Source organism: Bacillus rossius, chromosome 10 (assembly GCF_032445375.1).
Source record: "Bacillus rossius redtenbacheri isolate Brsri chromosome 10, Brsri_v3, whole genome shotgun sequence".
NCBI classification, from domain to species: Eukaryota; Metazoa; Arthropoda; class Insecta; order Phasmatodea; family Bacillidae; genus Bacillus; species Bacillus rossius.
In genome coordinates, this window is record NC_086337.1 from 11622135 (window position 1) to 11642677 (window position 20543).

General features: G+C 37.1%; 1 protein-coding gene across 4 annotated transcripts in view; it reads left to right on the plus strand.

Annotated features, from left to right (window-relative positions):
• Positions 1 to 20543, plus strand: part of LOC134535781 (uncharacterized protein ZK1073.1) — a 328050-nt gene that overhangs the window by 287781 nt on the left and 19726 nt on the right. For all 4 annotated transcript variants that reach the window (XM_063375040.1, XM_063375044.1, XM_063375041.1 and 1 more), the window contains exon 6: positions 1288 to 1350. In XM_063375040.1, the coding sequence (XP_063231110.1) occupies positions 1288 to 1350 (63 nt within the window). The remainder of the gene's footprint in view (positions 1 to 1287; positions 1351 to 20543) is intronic.

A 20543-nucleotide genomic window follows, 5' to 3' on the forward strand; every position in this document is an offset into this window, starting at 1 on the left:
TGAAAAATTAATTATGAGTTCGCCATTATTTACAACACCTTCTTCGAACGGCAGCACACCGCAGCCAGCCAGGGAGGCTCTGGCAGTCCTCAAACACCTCACGGAGAAGAACCACACCGGGCTCACTCAGGGTGGCCCATTTATTATTTCCCACTCACATTGTCATTACGTCGATAACACTCTGAGCAAAAGCAAAAACCCCGGCCGCGATGTCGCAACAACCCGCCATGCGGCCAAACGACGCTACCCCCCTCTCCACTGGCCATGCCAGACTGGCATTCCTTCCGCCAGATTGCGACACAGCCACCAGCGCGACAGGCGAGCGCGCCTGCGCAGGAACAGCAACGCAGCGGAAACAATCCAGGCCGGCCAACGCTCCCGGAGATTCCAGGCCGCGATGTCGCAACAACCGCCCGTAGCTGGCCAGGCATCGAGCAGCAATCACGCCACCGCTCCAGAAAAACCGAGAATGTTCGTAAACTACCGCACTGCGAAGAAAAAGAAACAACACCCGAGTGTCACAAGCAAGCATCAGGCACTTAAGCGGGCTCACAAAGCACCACTGCGCGAAACCATATTTAATAACCGTTTCACGTAAAATTTTACAGCGTTATAATATAAATATTATGTTAATTGTTTTAAAATATGAAATAAAAACCTTTTCTTTTCAAACCCACTGTGTTTTCCTAAATGTGATTTACGTTTCGCAACTACTCTAGAAGTGGTATTTCTATATAATAATTAATAGTGTGTTCTTGTGGTGCTCTCTGGTTCGGCCTTTGTGTTGTGTCTGGCCTCATGCGTCCCGTTGATGCGGTGGTGTTCCCATCCCGACACCTCGGCACCACTCATGTTAGACAACCCCGAGTTAGGTCCCGTTTGTCTCATGCTTCTGTGAATAACCGTGCCAAACAAACCACATTTCTCAACGGATTAATGGGAAAATTGTGCCAAATGCGTAAAATTCATCTAAGGGTATATGTACTAGCGTAAAAGTCAGCTAAGGGTATATGTACTACCTTAATTGAAAAAGGAAATGTAACCCTTTGCTATATTATATAAAATTTAATAATTTTCAAAGTCTAATGTGCCAAAAACTAATATTGACAAAAATTCTAGATCTGTTATAATATAATATCAGAAATTGAATGGATTTTTCCATTAAGTGACTCTTAGCGCTTGAAATTTAAATCCGAATTCGGAATGATTGTTTCAAAAAAAATTGTTTTCATTAATTAATAAAGTGAGCAATGGATATGTAAATAATTAGTTGTAACTTGTTTCCAGTTTGCTGGCTGGAAGGGCGGGCAGTCTGCTGAACAGTACCTCGTGTTTCACAAGTTTGGACACGTGAGTATATGTTGTCTGATACTGTACGTTCTAGACTGCTGTCATGGGTAGTTTACTTCGGTGTTAGCTCAGATCCTCTCTTCTTGCTGCCTTGCACTCTTGTCATGTGTATGTAACATAACCCTTATGTACTGCAAAATCAATTACGTATTTTGTGTGTGTTTATTGTAAGGTGTTCATGATTGTTAAACAAGTTATTCTAACATATGTTATGTGTTAGCAAATATTAAAACTCCAATTTATCCATATATTAACAGTAGTTTCGGTGCTTGAAATGTCAATAATGCATTAATATTATTATATTATATAAATACGTTCATCACTGACTCACTGAATGACTCACCAACTAACCCTGTAACGCTGTTTTCATGCGCTTACAGTGTAACATTTTCATTGCTATTCTAACCTGTTCCTCCTAGCAGTGCTACCGAGTCCGTGGCGCAAAGATAACATGCATGGGCCATAGCGTCATATTTTAACGAGCCCGATAGTTTCAGCATTTTTCAGTGATAAAGTAGCGAGCCATGGCTTATTGCCACGTTTTGGTCAAGTTTATCTGATATACGAGGGATTTTTATTTTAAACCTCCGATGGGCTATAAAAAAAGAAAAATTTGCATAGCATAATAATTTATCACCAAAAGTCTGCAGGTTCTTAACTTTAAAAGTGTCCCACACTCAAAAATAACAAAGGGATAATTGTCAAGAACCATTTAATATATATAAATAGCCTTTCGAGAATATTTTATAAATGGCATTTAACCAGCAAAATACCATAACAGGGGAAAAAATTCGAGTAGTACAAGCTGAGCTTTACTAGTGAATACATCAATACACAAAAGTATCCTTTAATATTACAGCTATAAACACAGTACAGCTTAATAACAAATGATACCTGTATACATCAACAAGCCAAAAAAATTATGTAAATAACAACTCTTTGATGTCATGATTATACACCAGTTAAAATGTATCTCAGCGTGTCATCAGCAACAAAACTGTAGACTAAATAACTATTTTGTGCTATCTTCGAGATATTCAAAAAGAATCAAAAGTCTCTGAACTATAATATAACATTTTTGACCATTTTAAGTTTATGCGAAATAAATAAAAGATGATCCAAATGCTAAAAAAGGAAATACAAAAATTAGTTAAAGAAAAATGGGCTATTCTGACGAGCACCTGGAGTGGATAATTAAGTTTCCTCCACTCGGCCCAATTGCTCAGTTTGCAAATTGTAAAAAATGTACCAAACAAATTGAAAGAACTTGTGATACAAATTATAATAAAAGTATTTGTTTATGTTTGTGAATACCATGGTTGGATTAGAAATTTTTTAAAAGGGCTAAATAACGTTTAGGCCCACTAAAATCTTAAAAATCTATATATGATCAAGAAATATTATGTATCATGCTAAAAACCATCTAAAATTTATTGAAACAGGTGTAAGTGGCCTGTTATCAAATTACACTTGAGCGCACTCTAAAAAATTATCTTTCTTACAACATTTCATTTAGAGTTTCAGAGCTTTATCACAATGCATTACATCTTCAATAAATTTGCACCGCATGTTTGAAGTCAGAAATAGGTACATGGTAACTAAACCATTATAATGCCACCCATATACTTAGTAAGTACAGAAGAATTTGTCCCAAATGTTCAATAATAGAAATTAAATGTATATTTTTTTTAAAAAAATGTATTGTAATAACTCCACAGAGGAGAAAACACTTCAAGGCAGCGAGGCAAATTCATATCACGTAACCACTCACTGGGTAAATAAAATCATCAGTAGAGTTCACACTAAAATAAACCAGTAGAAAATAACAACTGGTAATATTACACATGGAAGCAAAAATAACTTACAGTTTGTAGATCAAATCTTCTCTAGGAAATATTACTTTCGCAATTGTTTTCTTAAAGAGGACCAGCTACAAGGTTAACTGGCATAAGCAGGCTTCGATCCTTCCCCAACTGGAACACTTGAAGGTGACAGCAATCGACGATGGCGCTGTTGACTTCCCCATTTTTCTGTATATTTCCCTCGCGACAAAAAATTGTTGCAGCTGGCAGTAGAAGAAATTCAGTTAAAAAGAAAATAATGCCACTATCTGATATCTTCGGACATCATTTTCTTCACAGGTAAATAAATGCTGGTAGACCAAACACCGCACAGAAAACGAGGATGAATAACCCCTCGAACACTAAGTATAAGTGTAGCCATTACAGCCATAAAGGCATGAGACGATTCACCATCAGCCGCAATCACTGCCGAAATACTTTCAGTAGAAAAATATATACTTCGCTGAAAGCGCACAAAACTGCAAGTTGCATGTAGGCCGCGGTATTTCTCAATGCTGCACTTGACGACTAATGCCGAACCACGTTGCAAAAACGGAAAATTGTTAAAACCAGCCGATACATGCCCACGTCTTGCTTATACATACACGTATTACACAAGTCAGTGTTGCAATCATTTCTCGGTCAGCCCATGTCGAAAACAACAAGACTTGTCTCGCTTCGCAGCAGCGACTGTGTCGCCAGAAACAAACTACATTACAACCACGCAAACAGCTTGCGATCCCAAAGAGAACAACCAAAACACCAAACCAGGTATGACGTAAGGCACGCTCGTCGCAGCAGGGCAAGCGCCTGGACCTTCTTCCCCCTCACGACGCCTCTGTGAGGCGGGTGGACTAATAGTACGGCGAACTTGCTCCAGCGTCAAGACATCGCAACATTTGCGAATAGTGGGACAGAATGCGCCACGCTATTAGTCCACCCGCCTCACAGCGGCGTCGTGAGGGAGAGGGAGTCCAGGCGCTGGCCCTGTATCTCTCCTCACTGGCGGCTGACTTCTACGAAAAAGCCACCGAGAAGATTGTTTTACGATATGACAATTGCCTCGATAGTTTTGGCTATTATGTAAAAAAAATATGTAAGACCCTCCTGAACGTTTGGTAATAACATTATTATGTTATCTAAATTTGTCATTTTTACAGCTCATTGGAAGTTAAAAAAAAATCCTTCGTATATAATACATGCTGTTGGCCTCCACTTGCAAATATGAATCTACTAACCACTGTTGTGTCAAATTTCCTGCGCTAATTATAGGATTAAATGGATCTCGAATAAATAGAAAGACACGTTTGAATTGTAGCATGCTAACGTTGTTGCGAACTGTATTCAAATGAGCACCTTCATACGAATCGCTCTGCCAATATTTTTGCCACCCTAGTGTGTATTGAATCGAATCCACTGCAAAGAAGATTACTGAATCACCAGAGACAGTTAACACGCAATGTAGTTTTTCAAGAGGTTCTTCATTAAAAACAAATTTTAAAATCAAATATATTTTTATAATTTCATATATGATTTTTCGAAATAATTTTCATTTGCACAATTATAAAAAAATATTTTTTAGTTATTATTCGTGTGCATTAAACTAAGGTTTTTTTATATTAATTTTTTAACGGTCGCCCTAGGAACCTTCCAACAAACTAGTATGATTATATTAACGAATATTTCGGTTATTTCACATTAATATGTTCAAGAAGATAACATTTCCACACATTTCAGTCATTTCCTTTGATTTATTTCGTTACAATTCGTCCATTTAATCATTTATATAATTGGTAGTTGTTGATTATTGAAAAATAACCATATCTGTCAAATGCATACACATGCCTTTACAGTTTATTTTATGTGCTCTATTAGTCTCGTATCACTTGCTAAAAAAAAAAATTTTAATTTATTTCTTTGGAGCCAAAAATTATTTATATATTTTGTAAACTATCACACTAAATGTTAAACCGAGTAATAATTAAATTCTTAGGAATAAAATTGAATTTAAAATGTATAACAGTAGTATACGAACGTATGTCCGGGGACAAGGGTTCAAGGTGAGGTGCGAGGTGCTAGTCCGCCATCTTGGATTGTGATGTCACGGCGGCCATCTTGGATGACCTTGACCTTTGACCTTGGCGGTCATATTGTATTCACCATTTTGGATGACGTCATCGCCGCCATTTCGTTTTCTCGAACATTCCAAAATTTGTTTTCCGCAATTTTGAATGATGACGTCACCGTTGTAATTTCCGTTACGGCCACCATCTTGAAAATCATTATTTACTATCGGATTTTAATGAATTTTTTTTTAAATTTATAAAAAAATTAAATAATCAAAATTCGATTAAAATTATTTAAAAAACAAATGTTGCAATTTCTGTTATGTTAAAAAATCGGGAAAAAATTTAAAATTTATAAAAAAATTAAATAATCAAATTAAATAATAAAAATTAAAAAAAATATTCAAAAACAAATTATAAAAAATGTACACTTACGCCATGGAGCTAGGAGTCCTCGGTTCAAACCCGGTGAGGTCAAAAAAAAGATAGCGACCGATCCATCCACCTCGGAAGCCGCTGGCAGACTGACCTCCCACCACTTATGTCAAGGTATATATATCGTCAGCGAGTATGACGTCATGTCCGCCAACTGTGCCGGTTATTAATCTTGTTTCGGTTTGCTAAACCTCACCAAGGTAAATTACGGCAGAAGATTCCAGGACCTTAGGCTCAATGGCACGGCACTTTGTTGTATTGAATAAATAATGAGTAGAGAGGAAATATGCCGACTGGGAAAACTACCGAACAAAAGTTGATAACCTGTTAAGAATTTATATAGATAAGAAATTAAATAAAAAGGTTAGGTAATTGCAACATAAAATACACACTGATATCGGGTCAGCCATAACAAAACATATTTATTTAAAACACAATAAAGAGTATTAATTGAGTATTCGTACATTCAAAAAAAAACGGGGCCCCAACATTTTTTACTTAGTTACATCTTCACAATATGATTAATTAGTTACATTTTCAAAATAATTAACGTAAATTTAAGATACAGAAAGAATTAAAATATTACTCAGGAATTAAATGTAGATTACGATGCCAAAGGGGTAGTTTGATGAAATAGTCGATGAAATTGCAAGATACGCGTGGCCGAAACAGGTTAACTACCCATGCTGCATGCTTAGGATTTAGTCGTCGAAAACTTTCCTGGGATATTTGTTGGCGGCTCCCATCGCCGTAGAACCACGGGACAAGCCCTGGGGTGCCCAGATGTTATGGGCGAAGCTTATGGATCACACCTCAGGCATGGGGCAGCGAGAGGTCGCCAACTCCCGGACCGCTAATGCGGTAGTAAATACACAACTTTCGACATGGATGTCGATAGATACGTGACGAGCACAAAAATTTTGATGTCTACATTATGGCTGACAAAAACAGAAAGGGAAGTGCTACCTTTTCCTTTCCAATATGAAGATGACCATAGATATGACAATACATAGAGATGAGAAACTTAAAAAGTTACACTTTCCTGCACTTAAGTGCAATAACTCAATAATTAATCTTAACCACAATATTAATATAAACAAAAGGAAAAAGGAATTTATGATGTTTAAAGTCTTTTAAAGTCTTTTAAAGTCCATATGTTTTTCTTTTAAATCCACAAATCTTAACAAAGACATAAATATCTTTTAACAAAAAAAAGATTTTTATACAAAAACAATTATTTCTTACAAATTGATACTTAAAATAATTATTATTTCATTACTCTTCAAATAATCAAAAGTTAAAAACAATGAGTTATTAAAAAAAGATATAAAAAAAAGTAGCCTCCCAGTTTGCATTTAATAAAACAACATATAAGCAATAATGGGCGCATGCCCACACAACAAGTGCACAACGGCACACACTCCCCCCCTCAAAGCACACTACTCTCTTAAAAAAAAATCTTCTTTTTATATGGCAATCTATAAAACTTAAATGCACGAGAATGCAAAACATCAATATACGAGAGATATCAAAGATCAAAATATTAATTAATAAATATGTGTGTAGATGAAGAACAGAACAGGACAGGATGGTGATATGACTAGGTTGTTAATAATCTGAATAATAGACATATTAAGAAATATTAGCAATGTTTGAAAACATTAAGTCGCTAATGTTACAATTAACCTTTGGGAGTTGTATGGTAGGTAAAGATAAGTTTGACTTACCCAACCAAACATGTTAAAGGAAGAACCAATGAAAACACTAGGAGTGACGAACAATTGGTAATGACGGAGTTAGTGGTGGAAACGAATGACCACGAATATGTTTTTGTCAACCAGATTATGGTAGACCTTGATTGTGTGTGTAAATTTGAAGGTTTTTTTTTTTTTTTTTGAGCCAAGATTTTGAACTGGATGCTAGAAGACCGGGAAAATGTTTTGGTGCAGTTCATAGATTATGGTACACCTTGATTGTGTTTTGCGAAAAGTATGAGTAAAATACTCTTCCTATTAAGGATTTTTGGAGAATCACAGGATCAACTTCCTGCTATACTCAAGAAAACAGAGATGAAACAACAGACAATGCACCATGAGGAATATACACCTCTACATCAAAATGGGGACTACTCACCCCTTCACATTAAAATACTTAAATACTCACACAAAAAAGTTAAACAACAAATCTCTGTCTCGAAATCGACATAAATTAGCTAAACGTAGGATTATCCCATACCTACGAGAGAAAAATCTCAAAGCTAGAGAAGAACGAAGACGACGACGAAGATCAAAATACGAAAAGGACGAAGAAAATGAATGAGTAATCGAAGAAACAAGCAGGACAGACGGGTGGTACAAATACTCAGGACCGCCAGTACATACTACAACAAAAGAGGACCATACCTCATATAAAAAAAAAAATGCCCGTCGGCTTATTCAGAATAGTGGGGACTCCTTACCCCTCCTTATTCAGCTAAATGGGGGGTCTTCTACCTCCTCCATATTAACAAAATTGGGGATTCTCTACCCCTTCACATAAAAAAAAATTGGGGATTCTTTACCCCTTCTTAAATCCTGGTCACTAAGATCCTGATCATACTATACCGCTCTGAACACTGCAGTTCATACAACACATCATGCTAAAATTTAAAAAAGTTTCAAAATAGAAGAATACCTAATGAAAGTTTAACAAAACTTACATTGACAATACCGATCAAATATAAAAGAAATTTGAGCCACCAAAAAAAAGAAAACAAAATCTTAAAATGCTTATTCAAAACGACAACACAAAAATTGAAAATTAAAAAAAATTAAGAAAATGGCCGTCCAAAGATGAATGACTAAGTCCCATACCTTAGACACTCAAGAGATAATTTAGCACCTGCAAAAGCAAGATTGACCACTAACACCAAATATAACATGAATAAAGTTGATTCAGCAAAGGTGAAGTGAATAAAAAAAGAACTGCTTGCAATGTATTAAAAGGAAAAATTTTTGAGAAGAAATCAAAGTTGAAACCATACCTTAGAATGAAGAATGTGTCACTATACGACAGTCTCACCAAGCAGAACTCCACTACACGAAATTCACCAGAGATGGCTGAAACGGTGAGTCGCAGCAACACCGAGCCGAAGCTGCAACCACCCTAGCAAACTTCATGCAGCAGACACCCCACCGGAGAGATGTCATACAGCAACAACCCTAGTACACAAATCAAAACAAGAAGGAACATCTAAATTCAAAACCAAAAACTTGCAAAACAAAATAATTAAAAAAAATAATTAAGTTGATGACACTACACGGTGTAATGTGTGGAACACATGTGAAATAGCTGTATCGTGTGGACAGATGTACCAGACACACAACACCAACCCAACACACCACATCCACATCCCCACATGAACTAACAACACATAACCCACAAAACAGAAATTTCAAAAAGGTATATATTTTGGATGACCAGACAAGAAACAAAACCCAAATACTAAAATGTTATTTTAAAAGATGACACTAGCAAGACAAACAACATAGAAAAGCACTGAATCAAAGTTAGCACTCAAAAAAAAAATATTAATTATTATTTAAAAACAAATAAACTCACAAAATATATTAACCTAAATTTAAACTATTATTAAAAATGAGTGATTGGATCTTCCATGGCAGATATATGGTTTGATAAAAAAATGACTGAGGCCTGCAAAAAATGAAAAGTGCTGGTGAAGCCTAAACACTTCTCAACAGGACTTGGCACTGGCTCACTGGCTCTGGCTCAGAGGACCTGCCTAAAATAAAAACTGACCAAAGTCGACAACACAATTAAAACACAACCCAAATATCGTCTGGAAGTCACTTACTCCCAGAATAAAAAATTACATACATACATTGTATCAAAACTATAAAACTTTATAATAGTGCTTAAAGAAAAGATTCAAAAGAGAAAACGACAAAATTCTAACAAGACAACCACTGACCTTTTACTGCATCTTACTGAAACAAAATAATTAAAACAAAACAAAGCTAAATAGTGAAATTTAAATGAAAAAAAATTAATAGGCTCAAGAGAAAAAATTTAAATGATGATCCAACACAATTTAAGACAAAAAGAATATATTACCCAAATACTTGATTCAAAAGTAAATATACTGCAAATTAGATACTTATAAAACAATACCATAACCTCAATTATTAAACTGTGCAATGAAAAGCACTAGAACACACATTAAATGAACATAATAGGGAAACGGCAAAATGTCTCTGAAAAGAAATCAATATCTAAAATACATACCCAACAGTGGCGTCTCGTCAGGGCAAGCAAGGCAAGCAGTGCTTGCCCAGGCAGTTTCCAGACATTGTATTTTTTAAATAAATATTTTATTCAGAATAGTATTTTACTTTGGCTCGTGCAGTTAGGTGTATGTATTTTTTACACTATCTTCTTGGGACCCAATACTGTGCGCTGTGCGCTATAAAAAAAGAACTCGTTGACACAAAAACATGCTGTTTTAGAAGCGTTGCTAGGTTTAGAAGCGCTGGCAGGACCGCTTTCAGCAGGAAGGCTGCCGCAGTAGTTTCCTTTCGGGAGGGGGGGGGTGGCATGGTACAAAGGTTCAGGGAGGGGATTGGCTGGAAAAATACGCGGTAGAAGCTACGAAGGTAACGCTTTCTTGCCGAACTGGAGCGAACATGGCCGAAGCAGACTGTGGAATTTTTCCGCCGACTGCTTCGGCTATGTCCGCCACAGTTCGGCAGGGCAGGTGGCGATGTCGCGTTTCAGTCGGCGGTCGTCTCTCGGGGCGCGCGCATCTCTCCCGTGGGCTGTTGGCTGGCAGTGCGTGGGGGATTTGTGGGCGTACGATGATACTCCACTCCCACTTAGTATATAAGTAATGTAGAGTAGGTATTTTACTATCAGAATAATGTAAGTCAATCATTATTTTTCAAAAATAATGTATTTAAAAAAAATGTCAATTTTTCTACCTGTGGAATAGTCAATGTTCAGTTAAGAAAACTACTTAAATAGCACCATTTTGTACCTTGAAATCCATATTTTCCCGGCGGAGGGCCCCCAAACCCCCCCCCCCCCAACCTCATCATGTTTTGGTGTGAACGGAGTTATTGCTTCCCCTCATGTAAACCTCACGCCTCGCCACTGATACCCAAGATGACATATAACAAAACATGGGCAGAAGAAACAACATAAGAGATTATTAAAACAACCTGCTATAAAAAGAACTTATTAAATGATGACAACAAGACAAGAAAATATACCTATCATGGTTAAATTATGAAAAACGTGCCCCAAATGGTGATACACGAAAAGTAAACAAACATCACATCAATTAAATATTACTGAAGAAACCACAGACTTTTCAACATATGGCAATCTGCAAAAAAAAAATCAGAATCATGGAAATATTATGAAAACGAGAAATAATATGCAAACAATTCTCTCACGAACAAAACCTGCAATCTTATAAAATTGAAATATCATTTAGAATTATATTAATAAAGAATATGCAAATTATGAAATTATAACCACAAATTATAGGTTAAAAGGAATAAAAATTTTAAAACTCTCAAACAACTTGCGACAAATTAAACGACAATTACCAAACATAACCTCAATCTTACATGATTAACTAAAACAGAAAATATCAGTGTTGATATTAATCTAGTTGATACACCAAACCCTAAATTATGTGAAATGGACACAAAAAAAAAACTCATGAAAACCAAACATGAAGATGATAACAAAATAACTTGTACGAAAATACATACCCCAAATACCAACTAATAACCACATGATTACTTGAACATAAAAATTCAAACTAAGAAAACCCTATAACCAAACTTGTTCCCCAGAAATAATATTTAAAAAAAATTAAATGTTGCAACAACTTAAAAACTAGTACCATGGTTTTTTATTTATTTATGACTCGAGTTACGAGGGATTCAAAACTAGGACACGTGGGTCATGAGTCCACGATCAACTGAGTCAAGGACCCTAAAGACACTAATTCGCTAACAGTGGACCCGAATGGTGGACCTTCAACTGAAAGCAGGAATAAGTGTTAAAAAAAAATAACAAAACAACGCCAACAGTAGGACACAAAGTTAGGCGGCCGTTCCTAAACAATGCACACTTAAACTGAAGACCACAAATTATACTTAAAAGGAATACTTAATAACCTACCCAAAATAACCTGTAAACTACATGATAAAGGCAACACACTGGTGTAAACAACAGGACCAACAACCACACTGATTCAAATATAGCCAGAAACTGTAAATAGATAATTTGTTTATATTAAGAAAGATGCATACTTTAAAACAAAGTTTAGATCTCTTGCAGATTAAATGTCACTGAAGACAAAACACCTTAGAAACTGAAAATTAGAACTTCAAGATTAAAACCAACGAGAGAAAAATAAGAAATCAAAGAAATCTCTTGGACAATTCTAACTTCATAATGTACCTTATAAGGAAAACACTTTAAAGTAAAAATAAATAGATTGCCATAAAAAAGATTATCAAACAATAATTACCATAAATTAAATAGTTAAAACAGTACTTCAAGATGATAGCTTGGAACTTATTTCAAAGTTAAAACTATGAAAACTTAAAATTCGCCAATTTACTCAAAAAAAAAATATTTAAACTTAAACAAAAAAAAAACAACAAAACAAAATACCAAGACAACCACGCTCTGCTACCATCTTTGTGCCGGTTATTAATCTTGTTTCGGTTTGCTAAACCTCACCAAGGTAAATTACGGCAGAAGATTCCAGGACCTTAGGCTCAATGGCACGGCACTTTGTTGTATTGAATAAATAATGAGTAGAGAGGAAATATGCCGACTGGGAAAACTACCGAACAAAAGTTGATAACCTGTTAAGAATTTATATAGATAAGAAATTAAATAAAAAGGTTAGGTAATTGCAACATAAAATACACACTGATATCGGGTCAGCCATAACAAAACATATTTATTTAAAACACAATAAAGAGTATTAATTGAGTATTCGTACATTCAAAACAAAACGGGGCCCCAACATTTTTTACTTAGTTACATCTTCACAATATGATTAATTAGTTACATTTTCAAAATAATTAACGTAAATTTAAGATACAGAAAGAATTAAAATATTACTCAGGAATTAAATGTAGATTACGATGCCAAAGGGGTAGTTTGATGAAATAGTCGATGAAATTGCAAGATACGCGTGGCCGAAACAGGTTAACTACCCATGCTGCATGCTTAGGATTTAGTCGTCGAAAACTTTCCTGGGATATTTGTTGGCGGCTCCCATCGCCGTAGAACCACGGGACAAGCCCTGGGGTGCCCAGATGTTATGGGCGAAGCTTATGGATCACACCTCAGGCATGGGGCAGCGAGAGGTCGCCAACTCCCGGACCGCTAATGCGGTAGTAAATACACAACTTTCGACATGGATGTCGATAGATACATGACGAGCACAAAAATTTTGATGTCTACATTATGGCTGACAAAAACAGAAAGGGAAGTGCTACCTTTTCCTTTCCAATATGAAGATGACCATAGATATGACAATACATAGAGATGAGAAACTTAAAAAGTTACACTTTCCTGCACTTAAGTGCAATAACTCAATAATTAATCTTAACCACAATATTAATATAAACAAAAGGAAAAAGGAATTTATGATGTTTAAAGTCTTTTAAAGTCTTTTAAAGTCCATATGTTTTTCTTTTAAATCCACAAATCTTAACAAAGACATAAATATCTTTTAACAAAAAAAAGATTTTTATACAAAAACAATTATTTCTTACAAATTGATACTTAAAATAATTATTATTTCATTATTCTTCAAATAATCAAAAGTTAAAAACAATGAGTTATTAAAAAAAGATATAAAAAAAAGTAGCCTCCCAGTTTGCATTTAATAAAACAACATATAAGCAATAATGGGCGCATGCCCACACAACAAGTGCACAACGGCACACAACTTGGAAATCTTTATTTATTATCCATTTTAATGAAAAAGTTTTAAAATATATAAAATAAATAAATAATTTTTTAATAAAAATTAAAAAAAACCGTAGCATGTATCGTTACGACCGCCATCTTGAAAATCCGTAATTTTAATGCTAGAATTTCCGAAAAAATTCCAAAAATTATTTTTAAAGTTGCCTGCTTCCAATTTTTAGTTATTTAAACGATTTCGGTCCTCGGTTGGATTTCCGGCGAGAGTAAACCAGTTATTTATTAATGTATTTAAAATCTCAATAAAAAGTAATAAAAATGTTTTACGGCACACCCGACATTTGAATTATGTCACCACTGTATCAGTTATCGTTACGGACGTAATCTTGAAAATAGCTTTATTTATTATCCGATTTTAATGAAAAAAGTTCAAAATTCATCAAAAAATTAATTTATTAGAGTACTGATTGATTACATCGATTCCCGTCCTTGGTTCGAAACTGGTAAGAGCAAAAAATAAAAAAAACGACAGATCCTACCTCCACGGAAGCCACCTAGACTGACCTCTCACCACCAATACCAAGTTATATATCGTCAACTGGAATGACGTCCTGTCCGCCACCTTGTCTTCGTCCGTTGGAGGCCGTTGGAAGCTTTTCCAAAGATATTGACACAAGATGTCAAACTTGGTGAGCGAAAATTAAAACAATGTAGGTTTAGTTCCAAAATTATCACTAATACATTTCAACTAAAGTAAATAAAAAAGTTTAAGGTAATTAAATATTAGTGTTTAAAACAAATATTTAAGATTATAAATAAGTTTCACAGTTCTCAAAATTTACATTTAGATGCTTAAAATTCAAAAATTACATAACAAAGTAATTATTTTCAAAATTCACAAAATTGAGCCTACATGATGTCCAGTTTGCAAAAAAGAAAAAAAAAAATCATGACAACAGGTTGAGTACATGCAATGTTACGGAGTGCAACGGCACACTACTTGCAACGCCACAGCACATAAACGTGTGACATAGGAACACTGACCGCCGAGCCACGCAACTAGATGCGTCATTGTGTCGCCACCGAGCCACCGACTGCCCAGGCTGGCAGCAGGGTCGCGGATAAGGGAGCTGGCTCCACAAGCGAGCTCGCCGACTGCTCGGACCACACCACTGCGGGCAGGCCGTAGCCTGGTCATGAGCAACCTTTCTTTATCATTGAATTTCAAAAATAAATATGTTTTTTTTAAATATCAGGAAGAAGTAAACTTTTAGAACTCCGAAGTTTACACATAGTAAATTAAGTAATGATTTTGGGAGAAGATCGGTAATTGAACATTTAATATATAGGTTTTAACTAACGTTTATTGAAACGTTCACAGGTCAATAGTTTTATGAATTTTTTTATTAGTCATAAACACATATTGAAACCTTATTAAATACATGATATATACATGTAAAGTTTGTATGAGAGATATGCTTACAGTAACACACATACAAATCGTAAATAAATACAAACTACATGGAAACGCAATTCCTGCCGCTTGTATGTATGATGCGAGTCGGTCTATAAGAGGGAGATTAAGATCATTGTAGCTCACTAAGGATTACAATAATCCCTCTATAAAAGTGTATAACAAATATGTTATTTTATCTTTCGGTGTTCACTTGTGCGACCCCGCCGAAATTTTTCTTGGATTCGTCTTTGCTCAAAAGTTTGGAAGTATCGTCCCTGTTCTGGAGTCTGGAAGTATCGTCTCCTCTCTGGAGTCGGGAAGTATCATCTCTGCTCTAGAGTCTGGAAGTATCGTCCCTGTTCTGGAGTCTGGAAGTATCGTTCCCTCTCTGGAGTCGGGAAGTATCATCTCTGCTCTAGAGTCTGGAATTATCATCCATTGTATGGAATCTAGAAGTATCATTCCTGCTCTAGAGTCTGGAAGTATCGTCCCTGTTCTGGAATCTGGAAGTATCATCTCTGTTCTTGAGTCTGGAATTATCATCCATTGTATGGAATCTAGAAGTATCATTCCTGCTCTGGAGTCTGAATTTTTCTTCCCTGCTCTGGAGGTTGGATGTATCGTTCCTGCTCTGGACTCTGGACTCTGGAATGATCGTCCCTTCTTTTGAGTCTTGAAGTATCTCCCCTCCTCTGGACTTGGAAGTATCTTCCCTTCTCTGTAGTCTCGAAGTATCGTCCCTACTGAAAAGTTAGGAAGTATCGTTCTTGCTCTGGAGTCTGGTATTATCTTCATTTCTCTTGAGTCTCAAAGTATCTTCCCTTCTCTGGAGTTTGGAAGTGTCTTCCCTTTTTTTGTGGTTTGAATTATTTTCTCTTCTCTGGAGTCTGTAATTAATCTCCTTTCTTTGGAGGCTGGAAGTATCATACCTGTTCTGGAGTCTGGAAGTATTATCCCTACTCTAGTGTCTGGAAATATCGTTCCTGTTTTGGAGTCTGGAAGTATTGTCACTGATCTGGAGTCTGGAAGAAACGTCCCTTCTCTGGAGTTTGGAAGTATCGTCCCTTCTTTGGAGTCTGAAAGTATCGTTTCTTCTCTGGAGTATGGAAGTATCGTCCCTCCTCTGGCGCCTGGAAGTATCGTTCCTGCTCAATAGTATGGAAGTATCTTGCCTGCCTCAGAGTCTAGAATTATTATCCCTTCACTGGAGTATGGAACTATCGACCTTGTTCTGGAGTCTGGAAGTATCTTCTCTTCTCTGGAGTCTGGAAGAATCTTCTTTTCTCGGGAGTCTGGAAGTGTAGCATCTGCTCTGGAGTCTAGTAGTATCTTCCCTGTCCTGGAGTCTGGAAGTATCGCGTTGAAACAGAACAGTGGTCCAGAAATTTTGTGTTCTTAATCTACGTCTTATACTGCATCTTCGTAGATGAGATTTAAAAAATTTCCTTTGTACGTCTAAAGTTTCAGTAACACGAATTGAATTCACTACAGCATCATTTATGTGTTGAAAAGAAAAATAAATTCATTTGTATATCATATTTCATTGATTTTTATTAAAAAATAAATATATTATTTTGTAGATTTGTATAAGACATAAAGAATATATTTGATTAATTATGTAAACACTAGTTGTACTCCCATATGGTGTTTAATTATTTTTGAAGGTAACATATCTGAGATTAAAACTGTAATTTTATCCCCCCCCCCCCTTAGAGAAGGATGGTATAATACTGTAAATACTGAATTCTATTACACATTCAAGAATGTTAGTTAAGATTTATGGGGAAAAATTAATACAACGCATTAAATATTTAGTAGCATATATTGTTATACATGTTATTATTAGACAATATATTCTGTTCCAATCATGAACATCTTACATTTACACTTTGTATCGTAATTTATTTATTTCCATAGCCTTTGGTGTTTGTTTGTATTTGTCAAGAAAGTAATTTTTTACCACAACGTTTTTCTAAGGTTCGAGTGTAGGCTGTGGTGTTAATGTGTATTTTGTTTTGTTTTCCTGTTTCATGGGAGCAATGCTCTTCTCTCTACAGATGCTCTCTGAGGTAATTAATTCTGCTGTCAAATTTGTTGCACTCTTCTGTACCTCTTTGCCCCGTAGCTGTCCATCTGACACCTATGTAGGGCGATTTGCGCATGTAGCTCATACGTCATGTAGGTACCCCTTAGCCTACCTCAAGGACACTCCATAACGCCTCGGCATGTCGTTATACCCTCGCCAGTATATACTCGTATGTGAAAGGTCTTTTTATTTGGTTTGTGTATTATTTCACAAATAATATGTGACAGTTGAGAAAAACGACGTGTGAGTCAACTTTTAAATAATACACATGAATAACGTTACTTTGACAGAAAAAAATATTTTTGGACTATAAGAAACAGCTAACATTGGAAGTTATTTATTTGATTAACCTTGTTTCTGTTTGTAAATTGAGTCTGAATGAATAGGTATAGTTTTATTGATCTAAATATTAGCTTTGTTAATGTGTTTGCTTTGTAATAAGAAGCTGTTAATCCATGTTTTTTTGACAAAACATTTTTGAACGGAATGTAAAAAAATTAGTATAAGTAGTTTATAAATGAATTTCAGGCGGCTGATTCAGGATTTAGAAGCCAAGGAGATTAGTGTCATCTTAGATTGTGACGTCACGATGACCATGACATTTAACATGACCCTTTGACCTTGACCCTGGCGGTCATTTTGTGTTAAATTGAACCCGGCCACCATCTTGGATTTAGCCATCTTGAATTATGACGTTTCAGTTAGCAGGCAGGATTCTAGAACTTTCCGCCATTTTGTATTCCACTATTTTGAGTTATGACACTCGTCCACCATGTGGAAAATCTGTAATTACTATCAAAAAATATTTAAAAAATTAAATAAAAAATATATTTAATAAAATTTAAATATAAAACGAACTTACGTCATGAGCCTTCAATTTCTCTGCTCGAACAAGGTGAGGGAAAAAAAATGGCGAAGGTTCCTTCCTCCATGGAGGAACATACTGGCCAATCATCACTAATGCCAAGTAATTTATTTTAAGCAAGATAACATGACGTCATGATGGCCATCTTGAATCAAACCATTTTTTCCGCCTGATAGAGTTCCTGCAGCATATAAGTTTATTTTTTACCCACTAGAGTGCAATAGTCACAATCACCATCATCAGTCATTTGTTGGCCAACGAAGAACTGTAATTATTAGACTAAAAATTCAAAATAAATTTCAAAAATATTCATTAAATTTACTTATGTATATATTTATTCGAACGATTTAAGTCCTCAGTTCCATCCTTAGTCAATAAAAAAAAAGTTTATTTATTTAATTCAATAAATCTTCACTTTTAAATTTTATCATACAAGTCTAAGTCCCCGGTTAAAAAATAAAACAAGTTCTGGTCTATGTCTCCTTGAAAACAACTAGACGAAAAAGGAAAGTATTCCAACGAATGGCTTTGCAAATATTACCATGGCTGAAGTGGATCTAAGGTAAAATTCCGCACCACCAAGTGATAAACACTCTTGACGATTTACTACTGCAGAATCCACGTGGCATCATTTACGTCACTGGACTCGAAATTGTAGACAAACAATTGTAGCAGAAATTGTAGACCTGCAGTCCGACTACGGCTGTCCTTTTCCTGCGCAAGCTTGGTGCTGTGTAAGGCGAGCAACGTCAAGTTTCAGATAAGATTGATCGCGAATAGACACGTACCTGGCGCAACTCTCAGCTAATGCAGAAAAGGGTCTCTTGAGTGTGAATAAACTTGTCTCTACCTGCACGGTTTCTGTATATATATAAATATATATGTGTGTGCAACAGTTTGTACCTTCAGTTGTCGTCAGACCTGCAAGAAGATGTGTTTATTCTATCCTGCCAACGCGTACGTGAGCGTAAGACCTAACCTCAGCAGTCTCAGGTACAGCTACTGGGAATCCGGATATCTGCAAACGTAAACGGAAACCTGTGTCTTAGGCGCTCAGCACTGGCGGTTTATCGCACTTTCCTCTGTTGCACGAACCGAATCACAGCGTATTGCTTGCTGCGAACCTGGGAACTGTGCTGTCTATCACACATAGGAATCCACGCGATTAGTCCGGCCAGCTTCGGAGAAATTGTCGCTTCGTCTACATGAGCAACACCAAACTGTACAGGTCCAGACGTACTGCACCATGTTACGAACCTGCGAGTAACCCATGCGTATGCCCAAACGACAGAGGTCACTCACGCCTCGTCATTGCTCTGACCCTACAAGCACCGAGTCAAAGCCATGTCGCATATGCCCAGACGACAGAGGTCACTCACGCCTCGTCATTGCTCTGTCCCTACAAACACCGAGTCAAAGCCATGTTGCATATGCCCAGACGACAGAGGGCACGCACGCCTCGTCATTGCTCTGTCCCTACAAGCACCGAGTCAAAGCCATGTTGCATATGCCCAGACGACAGAGGTCACTCACGCCTCGTCATTGCTCTGTCCCTACAAACACCGAGTCAAAGCCATGTTGCATATGCCCAGACGACAGAGGGCACGCACGCCTCGTCATTGCTCTGTCCCTACAAGCACCGAGTCAAAGCCATGTTGCATATTCCCAGACGACAGAGGTCACTCACGCCTCGTCATTGCTCTGACCCTACAAACACCGAGTCAAAGCCATGTCGCATATGCCCAGACGACAGAGGTCACTCACGCCTCGTCATTGCTCTGTCCCTACAAACACCGAGTCAAAGCCATGTTGCATATGCCCAGACGACAGAGGGCACGCACGCCTCGTCATTGCTCTGTCCCTACAAGCACCGAGTCAAAGCCATGTTGCATATGCCCAGACGACAGAGGGCACGCACGCCTCGTCATTGCTCTGTCCCTACAAGCACCGAGTCAAAGCTATGTTGCATATGCCCAGACGACAGAGGTCACTCACGCCTCGTCATTGCTCTGTCCCTACAAGCACCGAGTCAAAGCCATGTTGCATATGCCCAGACGACAGAGGTCACGCACGCCTCGTCATTGCTCTGTCCCTACAAACACCGAGTCAAAGCCATGTTGCATATTCCCAGACGACAGAGGTCACGCACGCCTCGTCATTGCTCTGTCCCTACAAACACCGAGTCAAAGCCATGTTGCATATTCCCAGACGACAGAGGTCACGCACGCCTCGTCATTGCTCTGTCCCTACAAGCACCGAGTCAAAGCCATGTCGCATATGCCCAGACGACAGAGGTCACGCACGCCTCGTCATTGCTCTGTCCCTACAAGCACCGAGTCAAAGCCATGTCGCATATGCCCAGACGACAGAGGTCACGCACGCCTCGTCATTGCTCTGTCCCTACAAGCACCGAGTCAAAGCCATGTCGCATATGCCCAGACGACAGAGGTCACGCACGCCTCGTCATTGCTCTGTCCCTACA